The 24,375-nt window shown below is 45.0% G+C and overlaps 2 protein-coding genes across 2 annotated transcripts in view; one reads left to right on the top strand and one right to left on the bottom strand.

Annotated features, from left to right (window-relative positions):
* T265_01108 (hypothetical protein) overlaps positions 1 to 15,473 on the top strand; it is a gene marked incomplete at both ends in the record, with an annotated part of 27,221 nt that extends 11,748 nt beyond the window's left edge. Inside the window, 5 exons of the mRNA XM_009165069.1 lie at positions 2,279 to 2,486; positions 2,529 to 2,953; positions 4,647 to 5,024; positions 12,566 to 12,831; positions 15,010 to 15,473. Of these exons, the coding sequence (XP_009163333.1) occupies positions 2,279 to 2,486; positions 2,529 to 2,953; positions 4,647 to 5,024; positions 12,566 to 12,831; positions 15,010 to 15,169 (1,437 nt within the window). The remainder of the gene's footprint in view (positions 1 to 2,278; positions 2,487 to 2,528; positions 2,954 to 4,646; positions 5,025 to 12,565; positions 12,832 to 15,009) is intronic.
* Positions 15,053 to 24,375, bottom strand: T265_01109 (hypothetical protein; the record flags this gene model as incomplete). The annotated part of the gene is made up of 3 exons (XM_009165070.1): positions 15,053 to 15,325; positions 21,779 to 22,024; positions 24,349 to 24,375. 3 exons carry the CDS (start codon positions 24,373 to 24,375, stop codon positions 15,053 to 15,055), a joined length of 546 nt encoding a protein of 181 aa, XP_009163334.1.

Here is a 24,375-nt window from a genome sequence, read left to right as displayed (position 1 = left end):
CGTTTGCGCTATCCTAGGTAGTAAACAAAATATCGTCTTGGAAGCTGTTAGCAGCGATTGGCCTTAACAGGTCGTCTTCGATCCTGGTTTCGTTTATTCCATCAACCACAATAATTGTTTCATTCCATCCTACGTGAATTATCCGAGCTTTTAATGGGGCTCCCACTCACTACATACCTTTGAACATCAGCCAGGCGTCGATAACTGCTTTCTGTTGGACCTAATTAGATTTGGCCTATATATTTCAACAGAATTGACAAGACCTGGTTAATATTAAGGTTGATCGCGACAACTCCTAGAGATCGTTTCATTTGTTTCACTTTGCCTTTCATGTGGCTCTGTGGTCTCGGCTGTTTCCGGAATTTGTCCCGCGATACAGCTATCGGTAGTCGTTTCATTATTGCGTTTATAGGGGAATAGCGTTACTCTAATGAAAGACTTCATTTCGTCCTATTTAAGGACAACGCCACCCGAAACAATGCTCGACTGACAAGCGAAATATTTCAAAGGCGCACCTACCTTTTTCAGGACAAGACTAATATGATCTGAACGCTGTATGACAGCATTGTCCAGTTGGCCATTTAGACATACTAACAAGTGGTATTATGCTGGGTTCCACACGGCAATGACCAGTTTTGCCAAGCCAGTCCCGGCACCTGACCGTTTACACCCAGAACGTTAATGATATATTCTGCTCTATTGGAAATAGCATGGCGAATACTGACTGGATTATAGCAAACCTTCATGTGTGTAACTCGGTGCTACTCTCAAGTGAGAGAGCTGCAGCTACGTACTTGTTACATTTTGGCGCGTTTTGTTCAGCCATACTTTACGTTGACCGAATAAGCCGCTGGACTTAGTAAGTTGACAATTAGTAAACTAAATGAAAGCATGTCCGTTATGCTTTTTGCGATAATCCTATTTTTTGCTTAAGCGCCAAGTCTTCAACGCAACGAGTAAAGCAATGCGAACACGTCCGTTAGATAGCAATATTCTGTAGAAGGTTCGCCCGGTAATCGTGCTAGTCAGTACAAACCATCAGCTTTGTCTGCAGATAACAGATAACAGCTTTAAGATAGAATCGATTGTAATGCACTGTGTTTCAATGCAGTTGTGTGTATGCTAATGTCCGTAATCAGTTCGTCTCGACAAGTCAGTTACGAGTTCATCAATGACCAGTGATTGTGATGAATAGATCTAGATACATAACGTCGGTTAGGACCAGGGCAAGAGAACCTATCCACGCTAAGAAACGTACCTCGGACAACTCTAGGACTTTGATCAATTCCTTGAGTGCTCTCTCTGAAGTGAATTGCCGTGTTTATCCCATGTCACCATTATAGAGCCTTTACTACAACAGGAGACACAAATATTTGTCCAGGTTGACACCCCGATACATTTTCGGTAAATATTTTTAAATATGAGGGCGGCGTTGGCTAGCCTGTCAAAACCACAAACTTATGCTGACTCATTAGCGGGGGGTGGGGGTGGTGGTGGAATATCTGGGGTGCGGCTTGACCAGATGACATGGCTAACTGAGGAACACGAAGCACTTCCAAAGAATTCTGGCCAGTTCTCGGCCTGGCCCTTTAAAGCTGGAAAAACCACCAAAGGTATACAGAGTTTACTGAACTCCAAAAGCAAGTCAAAAATCAGCTGTACAGCATGTCGTTCATAACATGTGTGTAATCAAAACATCGTGGGAATTCAGCCGCCTGGAAACAGCATTGACAGCTGGCATTCAGCGGATAGTGGAACATGATTGGTCCACATTTTCGGTCAATCAGAGCTCTTTCTGGTGCTGGACTGGCTCGTGGCTGTATCTTCGGATCAGTGCGAGTTAGGCTACTTGCCCCTTGCAATCTAACTGGACGGTAGGACGTTTTTGGTGTAGAATTCTGCCTAATCAATCCGGATGATTTCCCTTAGCATTCAAGTTCGTTTCCAGCCTACTCTGCCATATATGAAGTCACAAATATCGAGGGATCATCCTTTTCCCACCCTTTGTGACGCAGTCCATCTTAATTTAAATGTTAGGTGTATTTTCCAAGATAACTGATTCGGCGTTACACTGGCAAAGGTAATTTTTACAGTAAGCTTGCATCCCTCGCTTCCCAATGTTGTATGCCAGTGAGCAACTTATCCAATATTCTTTTGGCTGGCACTTGTTATATTCAGTCTGTTATTTTAGTCTCACAATAGTCACTTTCCATTATTACCGGTTTGGTGAACTCGTACACCAGTTTCTGACTACGGGCGAACTTTTCATCTACCACAGAACCCGCCCGATTGGACGGAAATCCTCACTTATTTCCGTGGTTCGGAGTTACAAAATTATTTCACTAAAGTGCTGGAAGATAACTTGAAGGCTGTCATCAAACCTCAGTACGTGGATCAAATTCCAAAGCTTGTCTCTGGTGGTGTGAAGACCCTGTTGGATCGGAAAGATGATCGTGGAAATCAGGATCATATATTGAACTTGCTTGGTGAGTCTCCCTTCACTCATTCAATTAACTAAACGAATGAAGATCTGAAGGTTGTAACTGAGCGACTTGTAAGTGATTTATCCGGAGGTGAACTCCAGCGCTTTGCGTGTGCAATGGTTTGTGTCCAAAAGGCGGATATTTACATGTTTGACGAGCCCAGTTCCTATCTGGATGTCAAGCAGCGACTGAAAACAGCTATTGCCATACGGGAATTACTGGAGGTAGGTATAGACAATGAAAATATCTGTAATCTCCTATTCCAGGATACCAATTTCATCATTGTGGTGGAGCACGACTTGTCAGTATTAGACTACCTTTCTGATTTTATATGCTGTCTTTATGGAGTTCCCGGTGCCTATGGAGTGGTGACAATGCCTTTTTCTGTACGTGAAGGCATCAATATTTTCCTGGATGGCATGATCCCCACGGAAAATTTGCGTTTCCGTGAAACCCCGCTTGTGTTTAAGGTCAGTTTTCAGTGAAAAGAAATAACCACCTACAACAGTCACTTATTTTGCTTTATAGCTGGATTCAGGTTTTGGATGCAGTTAGCCTGTTATTACCCTGCTATTTAGTGCCAGTACACGTAATACATTTGTGACTTGATGAACTCAACTTGGGGTAGCTCAATTATTAGGGCCCGAAATTACTTCCAGGAAGCTCCGTGGTTGGAACCTAACATCTGCCTCTCTCGCAGTGAGCGTTGCAACCATAGAGAAGCTAACTTGAGCCCCGTTGTAATCAGACTGCATCGCTTATTCCCCGTCGTCTTATGTAAGGGCTTGAAGACGGGACCCAAGAACAGCAAACAAGATTCTGGCTCTGAAGAGTTAGTGTGGACCACATCTTCACATTCCGTCAAGTTCTAGGGAAACGGCATGCATATTGGTGCCCTATGATTTTGGCGTTTCTTGACTTCGAGAATGCATTCCATTCTGTCAACCGGTCTTTTCAAAACGCGTGTGTGAAAGAGTATGCTCCAAAGGGTCATGATTACCATACGCATCCAGTATCCACCTCTGTACGGTCCCGTGATTGTTCATGGTATGACCTCCAAAAGCTTTTCTGCATGCAGCGATGCCCAACAAGGGTGTTCTCTCCCTCCACATTTTTACTTTCATTGATGAATTGATGGAACGAGCTTTGGAATGTCCCCTCATTTGGGCGAGAATCTTACCGACCTGTAGTGTGCAAGCTACGGCGGCTGGGTCATCTGTTACTCTTGTCCGGTGGCTAGCCGATATAGATATATATTCACGGTTTCTATCCCAATTGTCTATCAGACGCGTGGTAGCTCAGTGATCAAGTTACGAACTTACTGATCGGAAGTTCTGTTGCTCGAACCCACTCTCGGTATCTCAACTCCTGTCTAGGCGTGGACAACCTGGCAGTATCCTGACCGTCGCACCTCTTTCGGTTGGAATGGCAGTGCTACAGCTTAACGATTATTATTTATTATTACTGGGCACCTCAACTGCTTGTCCTAGACCCTCCCTAGTCCTCCACTTCCGTCCGATTTTTCCTCTACATTATATGGTTTTGTTGAGATAATTTGACATAAGTGTACGGAAATGAAGCCTACTTCCCTCACTTGGTGATGCCATACTTGATGTGTTTTTCTCTAATAGACCCCCGACAAGTAGCACAATTATTTATTTTCGTGAACTATTGCATAATGCTCCCATTCTCAGTGCTCCTAAGGAATTCTGTGTGAAAAATATTCCCTTTACGTATAATATTTCTCCTAATGCACAGAAAGCTGCAACATCGTTTGTTTTGTTTACTTTTTACATATATTGTTTACTTACAAGTATCGCGTTATCAACGTTCTCAAGTTCACCAAACAATACCCTTTATTACTCCTAAGCTTCAAGAAATTATCTGTTGGCACTAGTGTCTACTCAAAACTACTCTTTGATATTTGCGCTGGCTTCTAGTGGAACGTATACCACGGATTGAATTTTTCGCGAATTTTACGTAGCAGCCTAACGTAAACATTCTCGTAGTTTGAATACTCGTTTAGTAGTTGGTTATTACACAGCTGTGTCGCAAGGTACATTTTAGTACCATTTTCTATAAGATGTTTCAGTCAACTCTTATGTTTTCGGTGACATGTTATTAAGTGGATTATTTGTTTAACCCCGCTCTTCTTTTCCTCAGGTTTCAGAGACAGCGAATGAGGAGGAAGTCAAACGGCATTCTCGATATGACTATCCGAAAATGAAGAAAAATCTGGGTTCGTTCCAACTCCATGTGGAGCCAGGATCTTTCACCGACTCGGAGATTATAGTTATGTTAGGTGAGAATGGTACTGGGAAAACGACGTTCATTCGAATGTTGGCGGGTAGTCTCAAGCCAGATGACGAGGCCAAACTTCCCGTAATGCATGTCTCCTACAAACCACAGAAAATCAGCCCAAAGTCGGAGAAGACAGTGCAAAATCTGCTTTTGGAGAAAATAAGAGATTCATTCACTCATCCCCAATTCGGAACAGATGTTTTGAAGCCGCTACAGATGGAGCGGCTGTACGACCAGCAGGTGAGTTGAATTTTGTTTGGTGGTGTAATATTTGTCTTCGTCTTTTTCGCGCCGTTTCTGGACTGCCAGAACATACTTCATCACCGCAGGAGCTGTGAGAGTGCGCTGCATACCTTCTAGTAGTCTGGAAGGGAATCATTCTGATGACGCTTGTGCAAAATGTAAATGAGAATCAAGCCCCAATCCGGCTGATAATATGCTGGTGGAAAAGGTTACCCTCGCAAACTAATCTTCAGGGTTTTCTTATGTTTGTTTCCCCAACTAGTTGCTCGTGATTCCCGAAGCGCCAGAGGCCCCTTATTGCACTATTCTGTGAAAGTGACGTTTTTACCTATCCTATTGTCACGTTTCTAATATTTAAGCATTAAAAAGGTGCACTCATCATTATTATTCTCGGTGGAAATGCATCGGTTGTTTATACTGGTGCTCAACTACCACACTGCCAGCAAGAAAAAATGCCCCAGTAATGAGTTGATAAAAAGGTGAAGGTTGGAGACCTGATGAAAACAAGTCACTTACCCCTGGGGAGAGACGTCAATAGGGGGACGTGCACACCTTTAAACACTGTGAAGTCGTAGTATGACGTTCGCAGTCTTGACGGAGCATGTGGTGCGGGCCCAGCGGGTGACAATCTCTAGCTGGACAGTCCGGTCAGGAAGTAACAGCATGCCTTGGGGTCAGTTACGCACCATATTTCGTAGCGTTTCCGACCACCTGCCAGGAGAATCGTTTGATTTTCAGCCGAGAGTTCTCCAGGATCGTACATTTGAAGCGGATTCTGTGAGTAGGAGTCGTCTTGTAGTGCCACTGTAACAAAAGGAGCGCGATCGGTCCTGCTACATCCACTTCATGAGTTCCAACCAAGACAAAACTTGTGTCTGGTTAACTTTCAGAAATGCCCGCATCCTGCTTTGTAATTAACGCCCTTTAGTCCAAATCTCGTAGGTTTGTCAAGTGTCATGTTCTCCACGAGGACGTTGAGAAAGTTGGCAGTAACACCAGACTTTTCTCAAGCAGTTAAATTTCAATGCATGAGCTAAGCTAAGGAATCATGGAGAGCGGTGCGTTCCGTTTCACTGCCCTAGAAGTCTGCTTATGAGAGAGCAGAGAGAAGGAAGCTAGCGCCACATCCCACAAGCATTTCGAGGTGTCTATACCTCCAAGTACTCACTCAGCTAATCTGAACTAATCTGGAAGTTGTATACTTCCTGATTGTAGTGTGAACAGATGAAGTCATTTGGCGAACCTCTAGGACCCTGATCGCGTTCACTGGTTCCAGACACATGACTTCAAAGCGACATATTCCTAAATTTCCGGAAACGTATATATCGGGCTACAGTACGCTCTGGTTTGTTGTATGGTTGCGCCACGTGATCTCTGCAGGTAGCGGAATTGAGAAGTCTCCTATATCTGTTTCCCAGAAACAGATCGTGTAAGCTCCTGTCCACGAGCCCGCAACGAAGCAACTAGAAAACCGGTGTTTGGTTGCGCAACAAGAACTTCAGTCGAAGAATGTATCCAATTCCAAAAGCCGCATTGCTGTGGTCATGTATTGCCCACACCGAACCATCTTTTGCTGAAGAGAGTGTTGTTTTGCATACCCAATTCAGCATTGCACAAGCAGAATGGTCATCCCCTGACTTCGCAGATGGGTATGAAGGCGATTACGAAAAGTCTGAGGGCTGTCGAAGGGATACGTCTCCTAGAATAGGGCCCGCCTAATCTCCCTATGTATAGCTGGAGGCACTGCAAGATATAGCTACTAATTGGCGTCATTGTTGTTATTGTCGTCAGTTTTTATCCAGACTGTGCAGTGGAGTGTGTGGACGTGTAGTCACCTCGGAGTGAGTGCAGTAGGCTAGCACTAGGTCCTTTCCTGATCCCGTTTTTATTCCTTTCTTCCCCATAGGGCTTTCAAATAAATTGTCGTGCAGGAGCGAAGCATCAGTGTCGAATGCTGATGTACTGACGACGACGATAGTGGTCACACTGATTGGGCTCCATTCTGGAGAGCTTCCAGATCAATGTCCTACCACCCTCTCTTTCCTTAACTTCAAAATGTGCACAGGAATCAGTATTTTTTTTCGGCAAGCCTCAGTGTGCGCAATACGAGACCAGCCGCCTCAGTTACTGGTGATGAACATGCTTCGGTATCTCTGTTGCGCAGGGACTGATTATGGGTTCACTGGTACCAGCGAACTACAGCCCTGAGACGGTTATCAAGGTCCGGACAGAAATCTGTTGAGCTTCACATACACTTATATGTCCGCAGGTCTGAAAAGATGAGAAACTTGCTGCATTCACAAACATCTGGGGCATTTCTTGCTGAGCAGGCTTGTTGAGAGGGACAGATTGGTAAGCACGTCAGAATTCCGTGAACACCAAGGTTGACTTGATGACTGAGGGAGAGTGGGAACTTGTGAACGGGACCTTTGCGAAGTTGAAATGTCGCTTGCTGATATCGAATCCGTCTGTCACGGGTCATCATAGGGTGACCATAGAAAAGTGACGCCGAAATAATCCTTACAAGAATCAAGCGATCCCCCCGTAATTGTCATCTTCATTGTGGTCCTGTTTTGAATGTGCACGGTTCTCATATGTGCCAAATAAAGGCAAGGTAAAATAAAAATGAATTGTGTAATTGTAACACCCCATCAGTGCACGTCTGCCGTGTAACTCACGGAGCACGGATGACAAGCTGCTGCCAGGTTGCCCAGACCTAGACAGGAGCGATTAAAAAGTCAAGATTGGATTCAAACCACGAGCCCTCCGGTATGTGGCTTTGCACCGTAACCACCGAATTATCTCAACCTCAGGAACAAGCTGAGAACTTTACCCGCCATCTTCGAATAATACGGGTGGGGGGGGGGGTCGTCCGGATCAGGGGCCCGTTGTTAAGTTATAAACCCACCAAATTGGATTCCAGATCCGACCTTCAGGTTTCTGATACAGTCCAGTCAGCAGGTGATCAGCGACTGATGCGTCGTAGTTGATCTAAACTGTTTAACTGTTTGATCCTGAATGTTTTTGCTCATAAATGACCTTCAGGTGCAAATCCTAAGGCATCTTAGCATTCTTCGATTTTTGAGTTTACTTAGCCTTCAGAGCGCACTAGCCTTCATGATTTGCATGCACGCAAGTTTTCACTTCACGTCTGATGATCTGCCGGAAGGAAGTGTGCTCGGATGCAGTGAACACATCCCTTCATCCAGCGACACTATTCTATCTCATCCACCGCTCGCATGAAGGTGGCTGTGCCATGCTGCAGGCGGAACCACGGAAATATTAAGGGGCTCCGGCGGTTGCTTTCTGATGGGAACTGCCATTTGTCAAAAAGTTCAAATAACTGAAGGTAACCCTAGAATGTCCGAACCTCGCTGAGATCTACCAAAATCACCCCTGAAATACCAACGGGTGGTGTGGTCAGCTGCCGATTAGGCACCACTCGCCTTCGGTGCTCCAGTGTTCATGCATTACCTAGAAGTGATGTTATCCAATCATCTAACCTTGTCAAAATGTGCTTTGAATACCTTGATGCTCCCTATAATTTCGCACGTAATTGTTAACAATGAATGTATTTTGTTCTTGTTTGGTGAGTCCTTCCCGGTGGCAAAGGTTCTGGAGCTACGGTTTTCAGATGATCACAACCGACTGGCAACAGCCGAACCCACGCAAAAATGACAGTAATTGCTGAATCTTTGAAGGGGATTCTGCTGTGACAAACTCAGTTTGAGTTAAGCATAGTAGTAAGTAGAAACTTTGCACGGCAACTCACAATTCAATAGTCGCCCCGGTTGCAGATTCTGTGGGCTTGGTCGTCAGTTGCATTATAAACCTGATGTTCGTGTGACCTTCGATTCAAAGTTCAACGTTACGGAGATATTTTCAAGGTCAAACTCAGGTACCAAATTAAGGCCTGGCGAGTGACTGTTCAGAAATTTGCTACAACGGAAAATGTCACTTCAACCTCGTCCCGCCAAAGGACACGCGAGGCGTAGCCGTTTAGCATCTCAGCAAATTTCAATGACTGTTTCTTGCTCAGTGTTGGCCATGAGTGTATGAAACTGGTGGCAAATGAATAAGAATATAAATCACTTATACGGGTAGAGTCAGCTTTGCACGTGAAAGTTTTAAATTAATGGTCCCGCGGAAGATTGGTTTGTGTTTAATTTTACATGTGCGCCTTTCAGTCAGAAACCGATATCAGGACCAGGCTACTGAACAAGCTTGAACTGCCTTGCTCCATAGAGCATGGACTATCACCCATTGGTAGCAGATCATTTTGGTCCAGATTGCCGCTTGTATGCTTAACCTCCTCTTCGTGGATGGGACCGATCGTTTGCGGTTTTCAAGATTGCCGATTGACAGTTCATGTATATCTACGCCAAATCAAATTTTGAGCATCAAGGTCCACTAACACGGTCCATGGGAGGGTTCTAATACTAAACCAGAAATGTGTCACAGCTTTTCACCGGCAACCCTGAGTACCGTTTAAAAGGAAATTTGGTGCCCCACCTACGCCCGGATATCAAGCCGGTTTCCAGACCGAAACTAGTGAGCATCTCGAGGGCTACACTAACCATAGTTGTCAAGAAACGAATGTTGTCAGGACCCTTACCGATTACTCTTCAAGCCTGGATGATCTCTAATAATCACCGCTGTCTACTGCTATTACCCAATGATTCTCGAGGGTGAACTGTGGCTGGGTCCCCCAGAAGCAAATTAAAGTCGAAAAGGACTCCAGACTTCGAACAATTAATACGCACCGTGGACTGTTTTAGTACACGCGATTACTTTTGAGTGAAAATTGCGCCAGCAATCTCACCACATACTACATTGTGTGATGTTAATGCTGCGTCGCTGTATATCTTGACGATATTTTTTGGGAAAATCTAAAAAGAAGTTTCCGTTCCAGTTGGACGCCGTTCTTGAACAGATACATGTCTATAGGTTCCTGATGAAGAAGAGCTGTGCATCCCTGTTGATTCCTTCAAAGCACTCGGGGTTCATTATTGACGAAAATGGCCGTCGACCCAACCCGTTAAATATTGCTGCAGTCGTCAGAGTGCGCCAACCATTCATTGTTTCTGAACTCATCACTGTTTCAGTTTATGAGCTACTACAATGATATTGTACTACTTGTACGGCAGCGAAGCATCAATGTTGAACGCTGATGTGCTGTCAATGATGATGATGGTTGTAACACTTATGCATTGACTGTGCGAACCATTGAATCAGCTTTTGACAATGAGATGTCCGTGGGGTTGTTCACGCTATCTTCAGCTTGCATTCGAGAAGTTGGAAGCAGCCCGAACTTCCGCCTGCGCATTTCAACCGAAGACTGCTTAGCATCCTTACTACAACTGACACGCTGAACCGTTGTTAAGCGGAATCCTGCGCCAAAACTGCTTTGACAGTCGCAGTTAGGCGTTACTACGGCCACCTAGCCTAATCCGCGCGTGATTGGTCAGAAGGTCGAGCTACCAACCGGCCCAGCATCAAGGCGAGCTCCGGTATGTCGAAAATGTGCACCCAGCAGCCAATGTGCCTAAATCCTCCGAATGGCTGTTGCCAATGCCTCTCCCAGATGGTGCCCGAATTTCCAGATTGTTGTTGCCGCATAAACTTTGGACACGACGTGCTGTGTATGCGCCTTTGACCTGGTTTTGGTTTTAACACTTGGTGGCTCTGTTGAAAGCGCTAGTCTGCGAGGATCAGACTGGTAACTGAGCTGAGGCATTGCCTTTATTACACGGATCAGAGCGGTAATCTTGGGCGCTTTCCTGTCGAGCTATAGTGCAACTTTCAACCCAGTCTCCAGCAGAATTTACGATAAACGGACGGTTGCGACAAAAATCATCCTCAAAAAAATCGGTCAGTTGATTCATCGCGTTCGGGTGAGGTCATCGATGTGAAAAACGCCCGTTAGCAAACCGCGGTCGACTGCGTGCTGGACTCCAAATTCGAAACGACTGCCATTTAGTCTCAACCTATTGAGTGAAACCTTGGACTCCCAAGGCAACCTGCAACTTCCATCGCTTTAACTGCACCCTCTGTGACAGACCTTTTTGTTCTACTGAGACGCTGAACTGAGTGAGCGAAACCCTGCTAATGTTAACCCGCGGGTCAGTCTTACGTTGACAGGAAGGTTAGATTCCTTAAACTAACCTCACAATGCCTAAACCTTATTGGGAAGCGTCAAATCCACCGAAATCGCTTCTGGTGAATCTGTGAATTTCCGGGTTCAAGCAGCCATCCAGAGATGGGTGGTGGTGCTCCAGTGTTTATGCATGTCCTAGGATCGATGCCAGTCAATCAACCAACGCCAAATGGATAGCCTTAATCCAGGGTCACGAGTGCACTTCGAATACTGCGCCGTTCCTGGTAATTTTCTGTTCGCTTGTTCGTGATAAAGCAGGTGTATTCTTGTTCAGCGACTCTTCGGTTACTGAGATTCTGGAGCCAGAGGTTTGCAGGCATTTGCAACAACATCTGACGTCGGATAAGTTAGAAGGCTTCTGGATTTGTGAACCTCTGGGTTGCTTATCCAGTTATCTGCTGCTTGCATCACTTCGGAACTCGCTGAGCAGGCGAGCACGTGGTCAGAATCTATATGTTGGTCTCAAGATGAAGGCCGATAAAAGACAAGCGTTTCGAAAACATTAGTGCATAAGCCAAGCCAAAGTAATAAGCAGCTAAATAAGTAAGTAAACAGCTCTAATTCCGCTTGAGATTTTGAGACTGATGCACAGCTGTCCTAAAACAGTATAATAAACTGGACTCGCACAGCACTGTCTGGGCCAGGAAACGCTTCGAACTGAGTAAATAACCCTCCAAACGGTACCGCCAACTATAGAGGAGAATGTCGGTAGCTCAGGTAGCGTAGATGGTCGTTGGCCTGTTCGCTGAGCTGGGCGATTTGGTTGCAAACGTTTCATCACCAATCGAGGTGACATCATCAGTGCGTAGTTGTGCGTAGCGTGGTTGTGAGCACAACCACTAACCCACCGCTACGCACAACTACGCACTGATGATGTCACCTCGATTGGTGATGAAACGTTTGCAACCAAATCGCCCAGCTCAGCGAACAAGCCGACGACCAGGTATCGCCAACTCTGCAGCGGCGGAATGTCTCCACGCAAATGGCATAAAATTACTTCTAGTGTGTCTTGGCTGTACTCGACCCAGGTTAGTGTCTGGGCGCCAAAGCCCAGAAAGGAAGAGACTTAGGTTTCTAAACCAGAGCCTTTGGATCAAATACTTGACGCCGAGTCAGGTAATGTGGGTAGTAAATGCTCGGGCATTTCAGGTTTTGGAGAAGTTGCGACCTATGCTGTGACTTCCAATCTGGAAGATGAAACGGTCGTGTTGGTCAAACTGTTGACCAGCCTTGTGCGTTAAGGTCCATTCTCCTCGTGACACAAGAGCAGCATGAGTGCACTTTTATCAAACCTTACAACTACATGCATATATTTAGATTCACTGTTTCGAAAACTACCACGCGCTAATCAGTATCTATCTTGATTCCGTTCACTCTCTAGGTCATGAACTTATCTGGTGGTGAACTTCAACGTTTGGCAATCACCCTCTGCCTAGGACAGCCAGCTGAAGTCTACTTGATTGATGAACCATCGGCCTATTTAGATTCTGAGCAACGTCTGCACGCGGCCCGGGTGATCAAACGATTTATTCTACATGCAAAGAAAACGGCTTTTGTTGTCGAACACGACTTCATTATGGCTACATATTTGGCCGATCGTGTGATCGTGTTTACCGGGCAACCCGGTGTTGAAGCCACTGCGACAACGTAAGTCACTGAATAGTATCACGAGAATGTCCGCAGCAACTTTGTATTTTTCCTCTCAGGCAACTTGAATTGAGATCTCTACTCCTTGACTTGGGGCGTCAAAGCCAGTAAGCATCGCTGCGTTTCATTCCCCATCTGAATGTTACTCACATTGATATCATTGTTAGTGGTGTTACGAACTACGGTATGTTAGCAAAGCAATCGTTCATTGTATCCTTTTTGACATCATACTCAGAAGGGCAAGTCTTGTGTTTTGATAATCCAAACCGAACTCAACAGAAGTTTCATTTTCCCTATAGTTGTATCGGTGTTTCCTGATATCCATTGACGGGAGATGAGTTTGCTGTTGGTTTTCAACTCCATTGAATTTCCCAAACATCCTCCTTTGCGATAAGTGAGTACGTGCAGGAATTTCCAGACACCGCTGTTGGGTAAGCAGACAGGACTAATCGCTGTGTAACGCCCTATAAATTTAGGGACGCTAGATTAAACGGTGGTTCTGTTCGGTACAAAAGTCGTCATCCATAATTAAGTCATTTCAACAATCCAGATGTGTTGGTCCGAAAGTAAATAACTGAATCAATGTTAGCTCATCGTTTTCGAAAAAGTTTGGTGACTATAGGTAGGTTTATTGCTGGGCAACGTTTCGCTTTTGACACAAAAGCTTCGTCAGGCCAAGTGACTAGGTTCCGAGGTTGGTCGAGATTTAAGGCGGAAGGAGAACCAATAAGCTAAGTCAAGCTCTATCTCTGTTAGCTCACTCTACATCTAATTTGATTGGTGTTTTATTTAGCAATATCCCTGACCCAGTATGAGCCCTTGGAACTCCAATGCAAGAGTGAATGCCATGTTTCCAAGAAAGTAAACCTCTTCTTCATCGGACATCTGACTGTACGAAATTTTGGAAGCTTGCTAGGAAGTTTCGTAGCACGAATGCATCTGAGAACCTTAGACTGTCACTGTAGGTATCTCGCGATGCAGTGTCTAAGGCATGCAACACGCTAAAGTTGGGTGGCACGACATTTCGTTCCGGTTAGCCAGAACACTGCTGAGCAGCTGGACATCATAGGACAAAAAAGATGCAGACGCTAGACGTTGCCGCCGTAGATTTTCAGGATGTTTTACGCATGGGTGGTTGTCCGTGTGACTGTCTGGAGCGTACAAGCCACTTACATGTTGGTATTTTTTACCGCTAGTCACTCAATCGATGCTTCGTTTTCGCTGTATGGATCGGAAATCGGAGACGCAGTTAACTGATCCGTGTTTTTGTAATGCTAGAAATGATAAACCATTGACCATGGTTACCAACTCCGTTTAGTAGCAGCTTCTCTGCGATTTCTACAAGACTACTTGATGCTCAACTGGATGCGCTTCCCAAAACTCACGAGGTCCCAACACAAGGGTACTCTCGAACAAGGAACGATTCGTGTCCACAATCTTATTTAGGAAAAGTTCCTCGAGTTTTCATATTTTCCGACACAAAACAGGTCAACTAAGTAAAGAGGACGATCGCTATGGCCCAATGTGGCTCTCTGTCTGATAATGATTTTTGTCGGCAGCCTGATGTTCGTTTGTGTGAAGGGTAGGCTCTGCATCGCCTCACTACATTGCTTGCCTAATATTTGGTTGTTTGATCACTGTGTGTAGGGTTAAGGGGGAGGGAAATGGTAGTGATTTTGACAAACTGTGCGTGTATGATTTAGTTTCATGAGGTACAGTCGTTTCTACCCCCTCTTTAGCCGGCATTGAATTATCTGTTAAATGGTGGTCGTCGGCTTGTAAAATGCCTTTACTTAAGTCTCTACTCAACTGCCACGCGTAAGATGCACATTCAGATGCGACATTTGGCGAATCGGTCTACAATTCATCCAATCCATCATGACCCAATGAAGATGCTCTGCCCTCTCAATACTGCTACTTCCGATTCGACCTGTGATTCCCTTGCTTCATGCCATCCAGCCGTCTTGATTCTAATTGAGCCGTTATGTTCTGCTAAAACAAACACTCAACTATGCATCCTCTTTTCATAATGCTGTTAGAAACGAGTGTCAATTAATGGCGTCGCTGCCGGTAGTTTTGGCGTCACTCGTGACAAACGAATGTTGCTTAGTCGATTGTTTACTGTGTACTGTTGTCACAAACGAATTTTCCGAAACCTTTTGTTTCTGTCTGATTCAGCCCGCAGCACTTGGTGTCAGGAATGAATCAGTTCCTACAATCACTAGATATCACATTCCGGCGGGATCCGAGTAACGCCCGACCACGCATCAACAAACTGAATTCGGTCAAAGATACGGAACAGAAGAAAAGTGGGAACTATTTCTTCCTTGAAGATTAGCCAGTGATTCTTCGTCAATTCTTCTGTACTTGTCCCTCTGATTTCGACTGATATTTTGGCATCTAACATGAGTGCCCTGAAATCCTGGAACTTGTAAACAGTCGGCGGTTTATTGTTGTTGGCCTGTCCCTTCTTCCACTCAGGATCCGCTTGTACCTACTGGGTCTTTTCCGTACTAGCGATCTGTTTCTCCCAATCATTGTTTCCAAGCAAGTGCTCTGTCGAGATGAAAATACTTCTGTGGCTTTGGTATTTGCTCAATGATTTCTCCAGTTTGGGATTTCCTGGGCTGTTTTGTTGCGGTTAACCAGACTCTCAATAAGTTTCTTCCAACTCCTGTTTTATATTTCCTTGGCACGTGTACAAGGTGTATAGGGGTGCTAGCAGTTATTTTGAACGCGAGTCATCAGACGTGCACTGTATGTACGAAACACTTTCCGCAATAAGGTGTAAGGAACTGGTGGTCACTAGTTGAATAAAGTTGCGCGATTAAAACCACAGAGGCCAGACACTGCCTCAAGACATTCTGTGCACAAAACGCAAGCTGGGGATTTTCGCAAGGACCAACAGAGCAGTTTGCAGTAGTTCCACCACACAAGACGAACAGTTTGGAGCTGTTTGTTCATTAATTTTAGCGGAAAATTGGGAACAGGGAGTACCTTCTGTTATGGGTGCTTCCAACAACTGCAAAAGAACTGGTTGATTGGCTAACGCTTCTCATCTGGAGGCTGAGTGACAGTACAGAATACTTGGGATATCCCGTTCAACACGGTTCTTTTAAATGGGAAATAAAAGCAGAACAGAGTTTCTGAACCCTTTGGGAAACGACAGCAACTGTACACCGACGCTTACATCCAAAGAGCATCATACTGATTAATCAGTAAGGTCAACAGAGGCTAGAATAAGACAGACCAGAGTTGCCACGCAATCAAGCGTAAGAGTTAGTGAGATACAGTGGATGAGGACACGGTATACAAGCCAACATTAGGAAATAAGTGAATGGTTTCGGATGGACAGGTTGGGGCAAGTTATTAAAGAGTGAGAAGTCAATTAGTTGGAAATTATTAGACCACGCCGATATAACTTAGGTGGCAGATAAGTGTAACACACACTTGTCTGCACCTATGTAACCTACCACTCTTGCTGTCGCGGAGACTTACACTGGCGGAAACTACTGATCTCTAGCGAGCAGTGTGGCCGAACACACTACGATACATCTTTAAAGGAGTACAACAGCTGACCAAAACAGACAAAGCGAAAACTTGACCCGGGATCTTCGGTAACCAAGCTCCTGCTACAAAAAGTGTCACACGGACGCTAAACCGGTGACTATCTGCGAGGCATCACTAATCAGAACTGTCCAGGTAGCGCTGCGTGCAAATCCTGACATGGCTTCGATCTTGTGACTAATTAGTGAGCAACTGCTCGCTGACGCTTTCCTGTACATAAATCGTAACTGGCAGCCGCATTCGTGGAACTTGAACAAACTAGGCACGCTATGATCGCCGAGTTACCTTGCTATGGCATTCGGAAAGATGACGGATAACAAAGTTGTTGAAAAAATCAAGATTCTGGGGTTCCTCACCAATCTCGATCTTCGTACTCATAGACTGCAGGGTCGGTCGGCAAAAGCTGTTGAAAGGATGTAGGAACCAAACGGATAGGAAAAATCATGCATGAGCATAAACGTCACGATAAGGAAACAAATTCGGTGTTACGGACGGAGATTCCTTCCATTACAAGAGTCATGCCCTTATACTCATAGGTGAGTTGCTGCTCAGAGAGAAGGACAAATGAGGTGCCCTATGTGATTACTGGCCAACTGCTACATTGAGCCTCAGGTGTCAGAACACATTAACGAGCGTTCCTTGACCTGACTTAACTTGGCAAATAATGCAGCTTGGGACTTATACAGCATAATTTGCTGGGATATGTATACAATCAGAAACTTGGAAGTAGGCGACGTAACGAAAGGTTATTCGATATCTATCAAGCTCGAGAGATAATTGTTTTCGTTGTTATATCTTGTTTTGTGGCTCGTATTCGTAATTAGCTGAAATGCAGGGGCTGACGACGATCGCACAACTTCCCCACATTGCGTCAACACGAATCCTCCGCTGACACTACGGTGCCCGACACGCTTTTCCGTCATCTGTCGATTTTACGCATCATACCGACTCCGGATGCTTACACATTAAACGCGTCTACTGTTACTGAATACACTCAAATTCTTGAGGTTAGATGCTCAGAGCCGGCAAAAACTTAATTGAAACAGATCGAGCCAATGTTGTGGAAGCAACACGTTCAAATGACATGTACAGCGACGGATCAGTTTTAATGAGGTTGGAGGTCACACCTATCATCCCACTAGGCACGAGGGCTACTCGCTAGCGAGATATGCTCTCAAGGTAAACTGATCGATTGTTTATGTGAATCGGTTAAAGACCGGTACGTGGCCCGTGGGGCATGAACGAAGAAAAGCACTGATGTACAGCAACAAATAATCGAGCAACAGACCGATCGCAATCAAATCTAATAGATCCACGACAATCCACACACTTCTGGTCAATTCAGCGCGATACAGACTCAGAGGAACGATTCCCATAAAAGTGAACTGATAACGAGCGCCATGGGCCAGAGCTGAACCCGTCAATCTGAATGTAAGCGTTATATAAGTACAACAGCTAATTCGATCTGCCGCTCATTAATGAGTGTGAAAAAAGTTTCATGTGCGACAGCAACCCACATCCGAGCAGACGCACTAAGACAGCGCGGAAACCAGAATGACGAAAGGTGATATTCTTCAGACGGAACACGCCGCTCAGGAAGCTGTTGGACACTTGACCACCAACTTTCCCCGAGCCCCTGTCAACCTTGTGTTCTAATTGAACCCAAGTTGTATGGTATTCGCGAAATTCATTCAATTGCAAACTAACTCGGTCTCAAAGGAAGACTCAACTGGATCTCAGCTACTGAAGATGATTGAAACAAGGTATCGGTTGTCGCTGACATGGATAAAAACGAGGACATAGAATACCAAACGTCCCCGTGACAGACCTCAGCACGCAGCATGTGAAAAGAGGGGCACAGTACGCTTTTTTGAAAAATGTTACCGTATTACCTAAAGACCAGGTTCATCAATCCAGCTTGCTCCAATTTCTGGACAAATCAGAGGTGAATCCAACCCGGCATTAATTTCTAGACAAATTGCTACCGACAATTGGTTTCCCCTTTACTCTTCATGATGAGACATGCGTCTCTCGTTTCGGATGGCGAAAGTATAGCAGGCTATCTGAAAAGGCGAAATTTCCTGCGTTGGGACGCTCCTCCCTATTGTGGCTTCCAAAAGTACGCAGTGTGATCGCAACGAGTAAACAAAGTAGGGTATGAATACTAGGGTGCGAAATGGTGAGGTACCTCTGAACCGGATGCGGGGTGATGTTGAGCGCCTTGTTTGTGCTTTGTGCCGTTTCAATCGGTTACTGTCCCATGACGATCCAAACTCTAGAACACCCCCATTTGAAGGTGAGCGCTGTGGGACATGCACACAGGTACGAAGGTCTGCTTCCAAGATCACGAGTTATTTCCTGAAAATCCTTGATCAAGGCAATACAAAATTTATCCACACCGGCATAAGCGCGCGCGCACTAACAGTCAACACATGCGCTTGACAGTCAGCAGCCTTCTGCTAAGCTTGTAGCTGATTTACCAACAAGAGAAAACCGCCTTATGAATGGGTACTGTGCGTGATGCTGTTAATCCTGTTCATCTGGTCTGACCATGGGAACATGACTACCCAGTTCTCGGAATAAACCAACGGTCACTCACTGACCTCCATTACTAACATTTCTTCAACGCATTTTTGAGTGTTCACAGTCAATTAGTCAATGCTCTTTAATCCGTCTAGTATTTGCGGTTTATACAGGAAACTCGTAACCTTCCACTCACCCTTTTAAGTGATCGGGATGGCGCGAAAACGAGTACAGTTGCCTTTCGCATTATGCGGTGCAGACAATTGTTCTCATGTGGGGCAAAGGAGCAGCATGGTATTTCAGCACACGAAATCCATTAAATTTGGTTCTATGTTGGACTATGTGCAGTTCTAGGCACAGCACCTTGCTTTCTGCGCTATCGATGCCCCAGTCATACAGAGGAACAGCAATGGATAGAGCATTAACATCAAAGTTCCTTACGCTGCTCATCGCGCTCTTTAACCAAAAAATCCAATTCCACCCTGCCATATCTGCCTAGTAAACAACGATATACATCGTCAAGTAACGAGAAATGCACTTTTAAACTACTTCATAGCGGCAGTTCTTGAATACTTATCCGGTTTAGGCATGCACTTCCAATCAAATGGAGTGTAGTGGCACAGTACGACCATTCTGATGTGCACTACTTGGGGTGTCTCATAAATCAGACATGCTAGTACAACAGCTGTGTTGCCAAAGTCGTTTCACCCGGCTAAAAAGCGGCGGCCATCACCGGCATGTGTAAGATTCAGACGTTCAACCTAGTTATTTGAAATCTCAAGTCTAACTATATCAATCGAGATTTCATCCTGCAGTTGAAGTCAATTTACGCCGAAAAGCGACAAGTATTGCACATCTGCTCTACTCGTCTTGGAAGCCATTAGCAGTTTGTACCTCACTGATCTCTACAGGCATGGGAACCCGCAATGTTCCCGACCTAAAGCTGCCTATTACAGCTGATAATGATGATGATGAATGTTCTAGCAGTTGACGTTCACTCATGATCGCCCATGTAAAGCGGCTGGCGTGATGGTTACCACCGGTCTCCTCGAAGCTATGGTTACAATGTGAATCATCAGCATCCCACAAGCCTCGGCAACGCACAAGCCTAGTCTCATCATATACCACTATCGTGTACAGTAAAACATGCGCCAAATGTTTCCAGACTCAATATGGGATCTCAACGCACATGTTCGGCACGGAACAACACTCGCTGAAGGTCGTGTGGTGGGGGACCAGTTCGAAAAACGAGTTCGTGTGTTCGAGTCTGATCCCTAGCTTATTTGTACTTGCCTTCTTATCATCAAGCGAATCCTCAGCTGGGGTATATAATCATATTCCGTTAATAGTCATGGTCAAACAGGGTCGGTGTTGAGCAACCGAGACAGGTTTGCGCAGATAAGTACAAAGCGGGATTCCGAAAAAAACGGTTAATAAGGCGCTGGAGTTAACTTTCTGCGATAACCGAGTATTCATAGCAGAAAAATCACCTTTGAGGAAGAACGAAAAGACTGGGTCTCAGATAAGTTTAGGCGGAAGTATTCGAAGTTAGATGATAGAAAAATAAACATAGATGAACAGGGTGAACAAACAGCAGCTCCTCGGGAGGGTATCCGTCCGACCGAAAACCGGGTGAATTAGAAAGTTGGCATATGTTTGGTAAGCGGTCAGATATTGGGGCGGCAGGTTTGGTAAAATCAAGATATTTGAGGCAAGCCAAATTCGTCCACCGGAACTCCACCCTGAAATTAAAGTTTCAAGTAAGACTCTCGTTCAAAGATGGGAACAATGCAATTAACCGAACAGTCAATCAACCGTGCTCCCTACCAGCCACAACCTATGGTCGCAAGTGAAGTCTCAACTCACGAGGAATATTACTGTGCGATCCGAGGGAGTGATACTTTCAGAAATGACAGTAGTCCAGTTTCATCATTTCCTTGACTTGTTCAGGTGAGCTCATGGGTAGTCTACGTACATCTGTAGCAAACATGTCCCTATAACTTGAAACTATTGAACAATATACTTGGTATAGACAGAACAGCCTAGGCAAGCAAGTACGCGAATGCCATAAGATCAGACCAAGGAATAAAAGCAACGTAACATGTATCCAGGCTCATTTGTTTAGCAGATATAGGCCGCAAAAATAGATTTACTGGCGTGAAAATTCACCCGGATATACACGCTATTAATGTAACGGTCCTGATGATGACTTTAATGAGGATGGTGATGATGACGGCGACGATGGTAATCATGGTGGCGGTGATAACGATGGCGATCATGAAGACAAACTGTGATGACCACGAGGATCATAGCGATGGTGATAATGATGACGATGACTGCGAATGTGCTGCTGCTGCTGCTGACGATGATCCTCATCTCGGTGATGGTGGTAATGGCCAACACTATGGTGACTATTGGTGATCATGATGATGAAAACGATAATAGTAATGACAGCAACGATGATGGTGAGGTGATTGTGATGACGGTGATGACGCCGTTTTTGATGGTGGTCCTGATGATGTTGATGATGATGATCGTGACCATGGGAGTGATGATGGTGACAATGATGACGATGATCACAATGACGGTGACTCAGATAATACTGGTGATGATGAGGGTGAGGGAAAGTGCTTCGCACTACTGTACTACCATCGGTAATTACAAAAGAACATTGTGGTGCGGTGACATGGAAACCACCCAGCTTGTTTCCAGCAAGCTTATGCGACTGCACACGATGTGTATGTCAGAAAAGAGTCAAACAAGAGCTTTTATACGCGATGTGGGGACTGCCTTTTCTGAATAACAGACTATTCATTGAGACAGCAGTAGTAGAATAAAACTAATTAAATACACATACCACAGTTGATTTGCTGCCAGCAGCCGATGCCGGAACTCCTTCACCGGGTACAGTTGTGTTTGGCACTGACGGTGCGTTCAAGGCCTCATCCAAATAGCCACTGTCTAGACCAAGATCATCACCCAAGGCAGCTAACTCTGCCTCGAGTTCACTTTCGTCCACATCTGGAGTGGCATAATTCTGACCAAGAGCATCTTGAACTTCATCTGCCACGGATAACATATCAGCCAAATCATCCTGCACATCCTGGAAGAATTGATATTTGAAAACAGCGATATTGGTAACCGTAATAAAAACTACACAACAGGAATGCTCACATAAATATTGCCAGTACCGGCCGTGAAGATAGCAGTGGGGTGATGCATGGACAAACGAAGCCAATGAAGACCCATTCTGAAGCGGTCGCATCACAAAAATGAGCAACGAAGCTTGCTGTTGATATCTGTAGATAAGTTATGCACCCATCCGTGGGGTTCCACCGCCTAACTCGTTGCAGACAAGCTAAATCAACAACGTGTGATCTAGAAACATATCACCTGATAAGGAGTTCAGAAGGGATGTTTCTGGTGTCCTTCCCACGGAAGGATGATTAAACTTTGGTGGATACTTCTGACTAGACGCGAGCCCATAGCAACTGCGCCTACATTTCCTAATTTAGATACGGTGCCTGACAACAGAACATAAAATTTGCGGAAATTTCTGAGCGAAAAAAAAACAAGAAAAATCACCAAGAAACGGAACCAGATAAGCAGTGGTAATTTATGCCAGCAACGCTGGCGATTTCAAATGACTCATTATGATCGAGGAAAGTAGCCAGGCCAGTCTGGCTTGGTTATTATCAAACCTCCTCGGAAGGCTCCTGAAAAACCTGCTGCTCCTGTGAATCCTACCAAGAAGTTCCATTCAGCACATTCTTTTCGCAGAAGTTTGCGTTTATGCTTCTGCATAAGATCAGCAATCCAAGAGAGCCTAGCTTTGAAACTGAACATCGAGACATTCGCAAGCCAAGAAAAATTCCGCCAAGAAACAGTGTAACTTCATCAATATGACTGTTTGAGAAATATTTGCAGGCATATCAGATGGCACGCATGAACAGTTACTCAGTCAAATAATTATCCGTTGTAACATAAAAACCTAGAAAACAATCACGACCTCTTCCATGCCCTCACTTTGAGTATCACGCAAACAACAGGGCTTGTGCCGCACTGATGGTGAAACGCTTGAGAGAAAACCTCCTGGCTTGGTCGTTGGCTTGTTCGCTGAGCTGTCAAAACAGCAGTTGGAATCGGCTGGAACCAGCGGATTAGGAATGAGGTGATCAGTAGGCGTAGTTTATGTAACATGGACCCGATGAGTACATCCCGCACTGCAAGTGGCTGGGTCATGTGTTACGCCTGCCTAATTACTGTCTTCCAAGAAGAGCGTAATCTTCCGTAGCTAATTCGGAAACCCAGATGTGAGTGGAATTTGACATATTAGAAGGAAGTGAGGGGTGTTACAAAAAGCGTGGGTGGGTTTTCAAGATGGCGGATTGGGTTGATCAGAATTAATCCATCAACTTTGGACAAGACGAAGCTAATGGACCAGTAGTTGCTGGCGTCATGGCGGGAACCACATTTGAGAATGCGGAAAACAAGTGGATTTTCCACTCTGAAAGAAAAACACCGGTGGTTAGTGGTAAATGAAAAAGCCCTGAAACTGTCTGGATCAAGCTCAGGAACGAAGTTGTGGAGCAACATAAGGATACCATCCGAACCAGGTGGTTTGGAAGTGTTGAGTTGTGATGGGAGACAGCGAACACTGTGATGATAATCGACGAAGACAGACAGTAAGCTGACACAAAACCAAAGGAAGAAATAGGAGACGGTAAGATGAGGGTGAGACGTAAATCTCCGCTTTTGTAGCGGGAGATAATGGAGACATGAAATACATTAGAATGGGGGCACTGGGGATTTCAGGTAGGTGAGGTCACCAGATCCGGAGATTTGGGCCTCAATGAGGAACGAACGGATCAAATGAAGGACAGAAGTTGGTGAACCAAGTTAATGTTCCAATTTAAGCCATGAATGTTGCAAGTATGCCTTTGGAATCGCATGAGAGACGTATTCTTGTATCTATATTTTCGTTTGCTTTGTGAGTGGGGTTCTGGCATCCCAACTCACGAGCTTTTAATGTCAAATAATAGAGAGCTCGTATAAGTTGACAGTCGCGCCAGGGTGAACCTCATACATTTAGAGTACCCATCCAACATCACACATCATTATCAGGCGCCATAGCTAAATTAGGTAATTTAAGTGCAATCGTTATGGAAAATTTGTAACCTCAACACTGGATTTGCACGGGTTCTAACACCCTTTAACGTAACTGCCTTATCCGAGTCAATTTCTGTATATCTCACAAGTGCACCTTTTCATTATGGCAGCATTGTCATATCAGCAACGCTTGCCTTATTGATAATGTAGCTGGATTTCAGGTGCAACTTCTTTGAGGCTTCTGTAGATGGCTGTGATTTTGTGCCGCTAGAATCGGCGGATTTACACGCTCATGTTTTTACATTCAGTACAACATACTTCTGGACGCTGACGATCCGCAGTCAT

Source organism: Opisthorchis viverrini (assembly GCF_000715545.1).
Source record: "Opisthorchis viverrini unplaced genomic scaffold opera_v5_12, whole genome shotgun sequence".
NCBI classification, from domain to species: Eukaryota; Metazoa; Platyhelminthes; class Trematoda; order Opisthorchiida; family Opisthorchiidae; genus Opisthorchis; species Opisthorchis viverrini.
The sequence above is the reverse complement of the archived record's forward strand: the minus strand, read 5'-3'. Positions and strand labels throughout refer to the sequence as shown.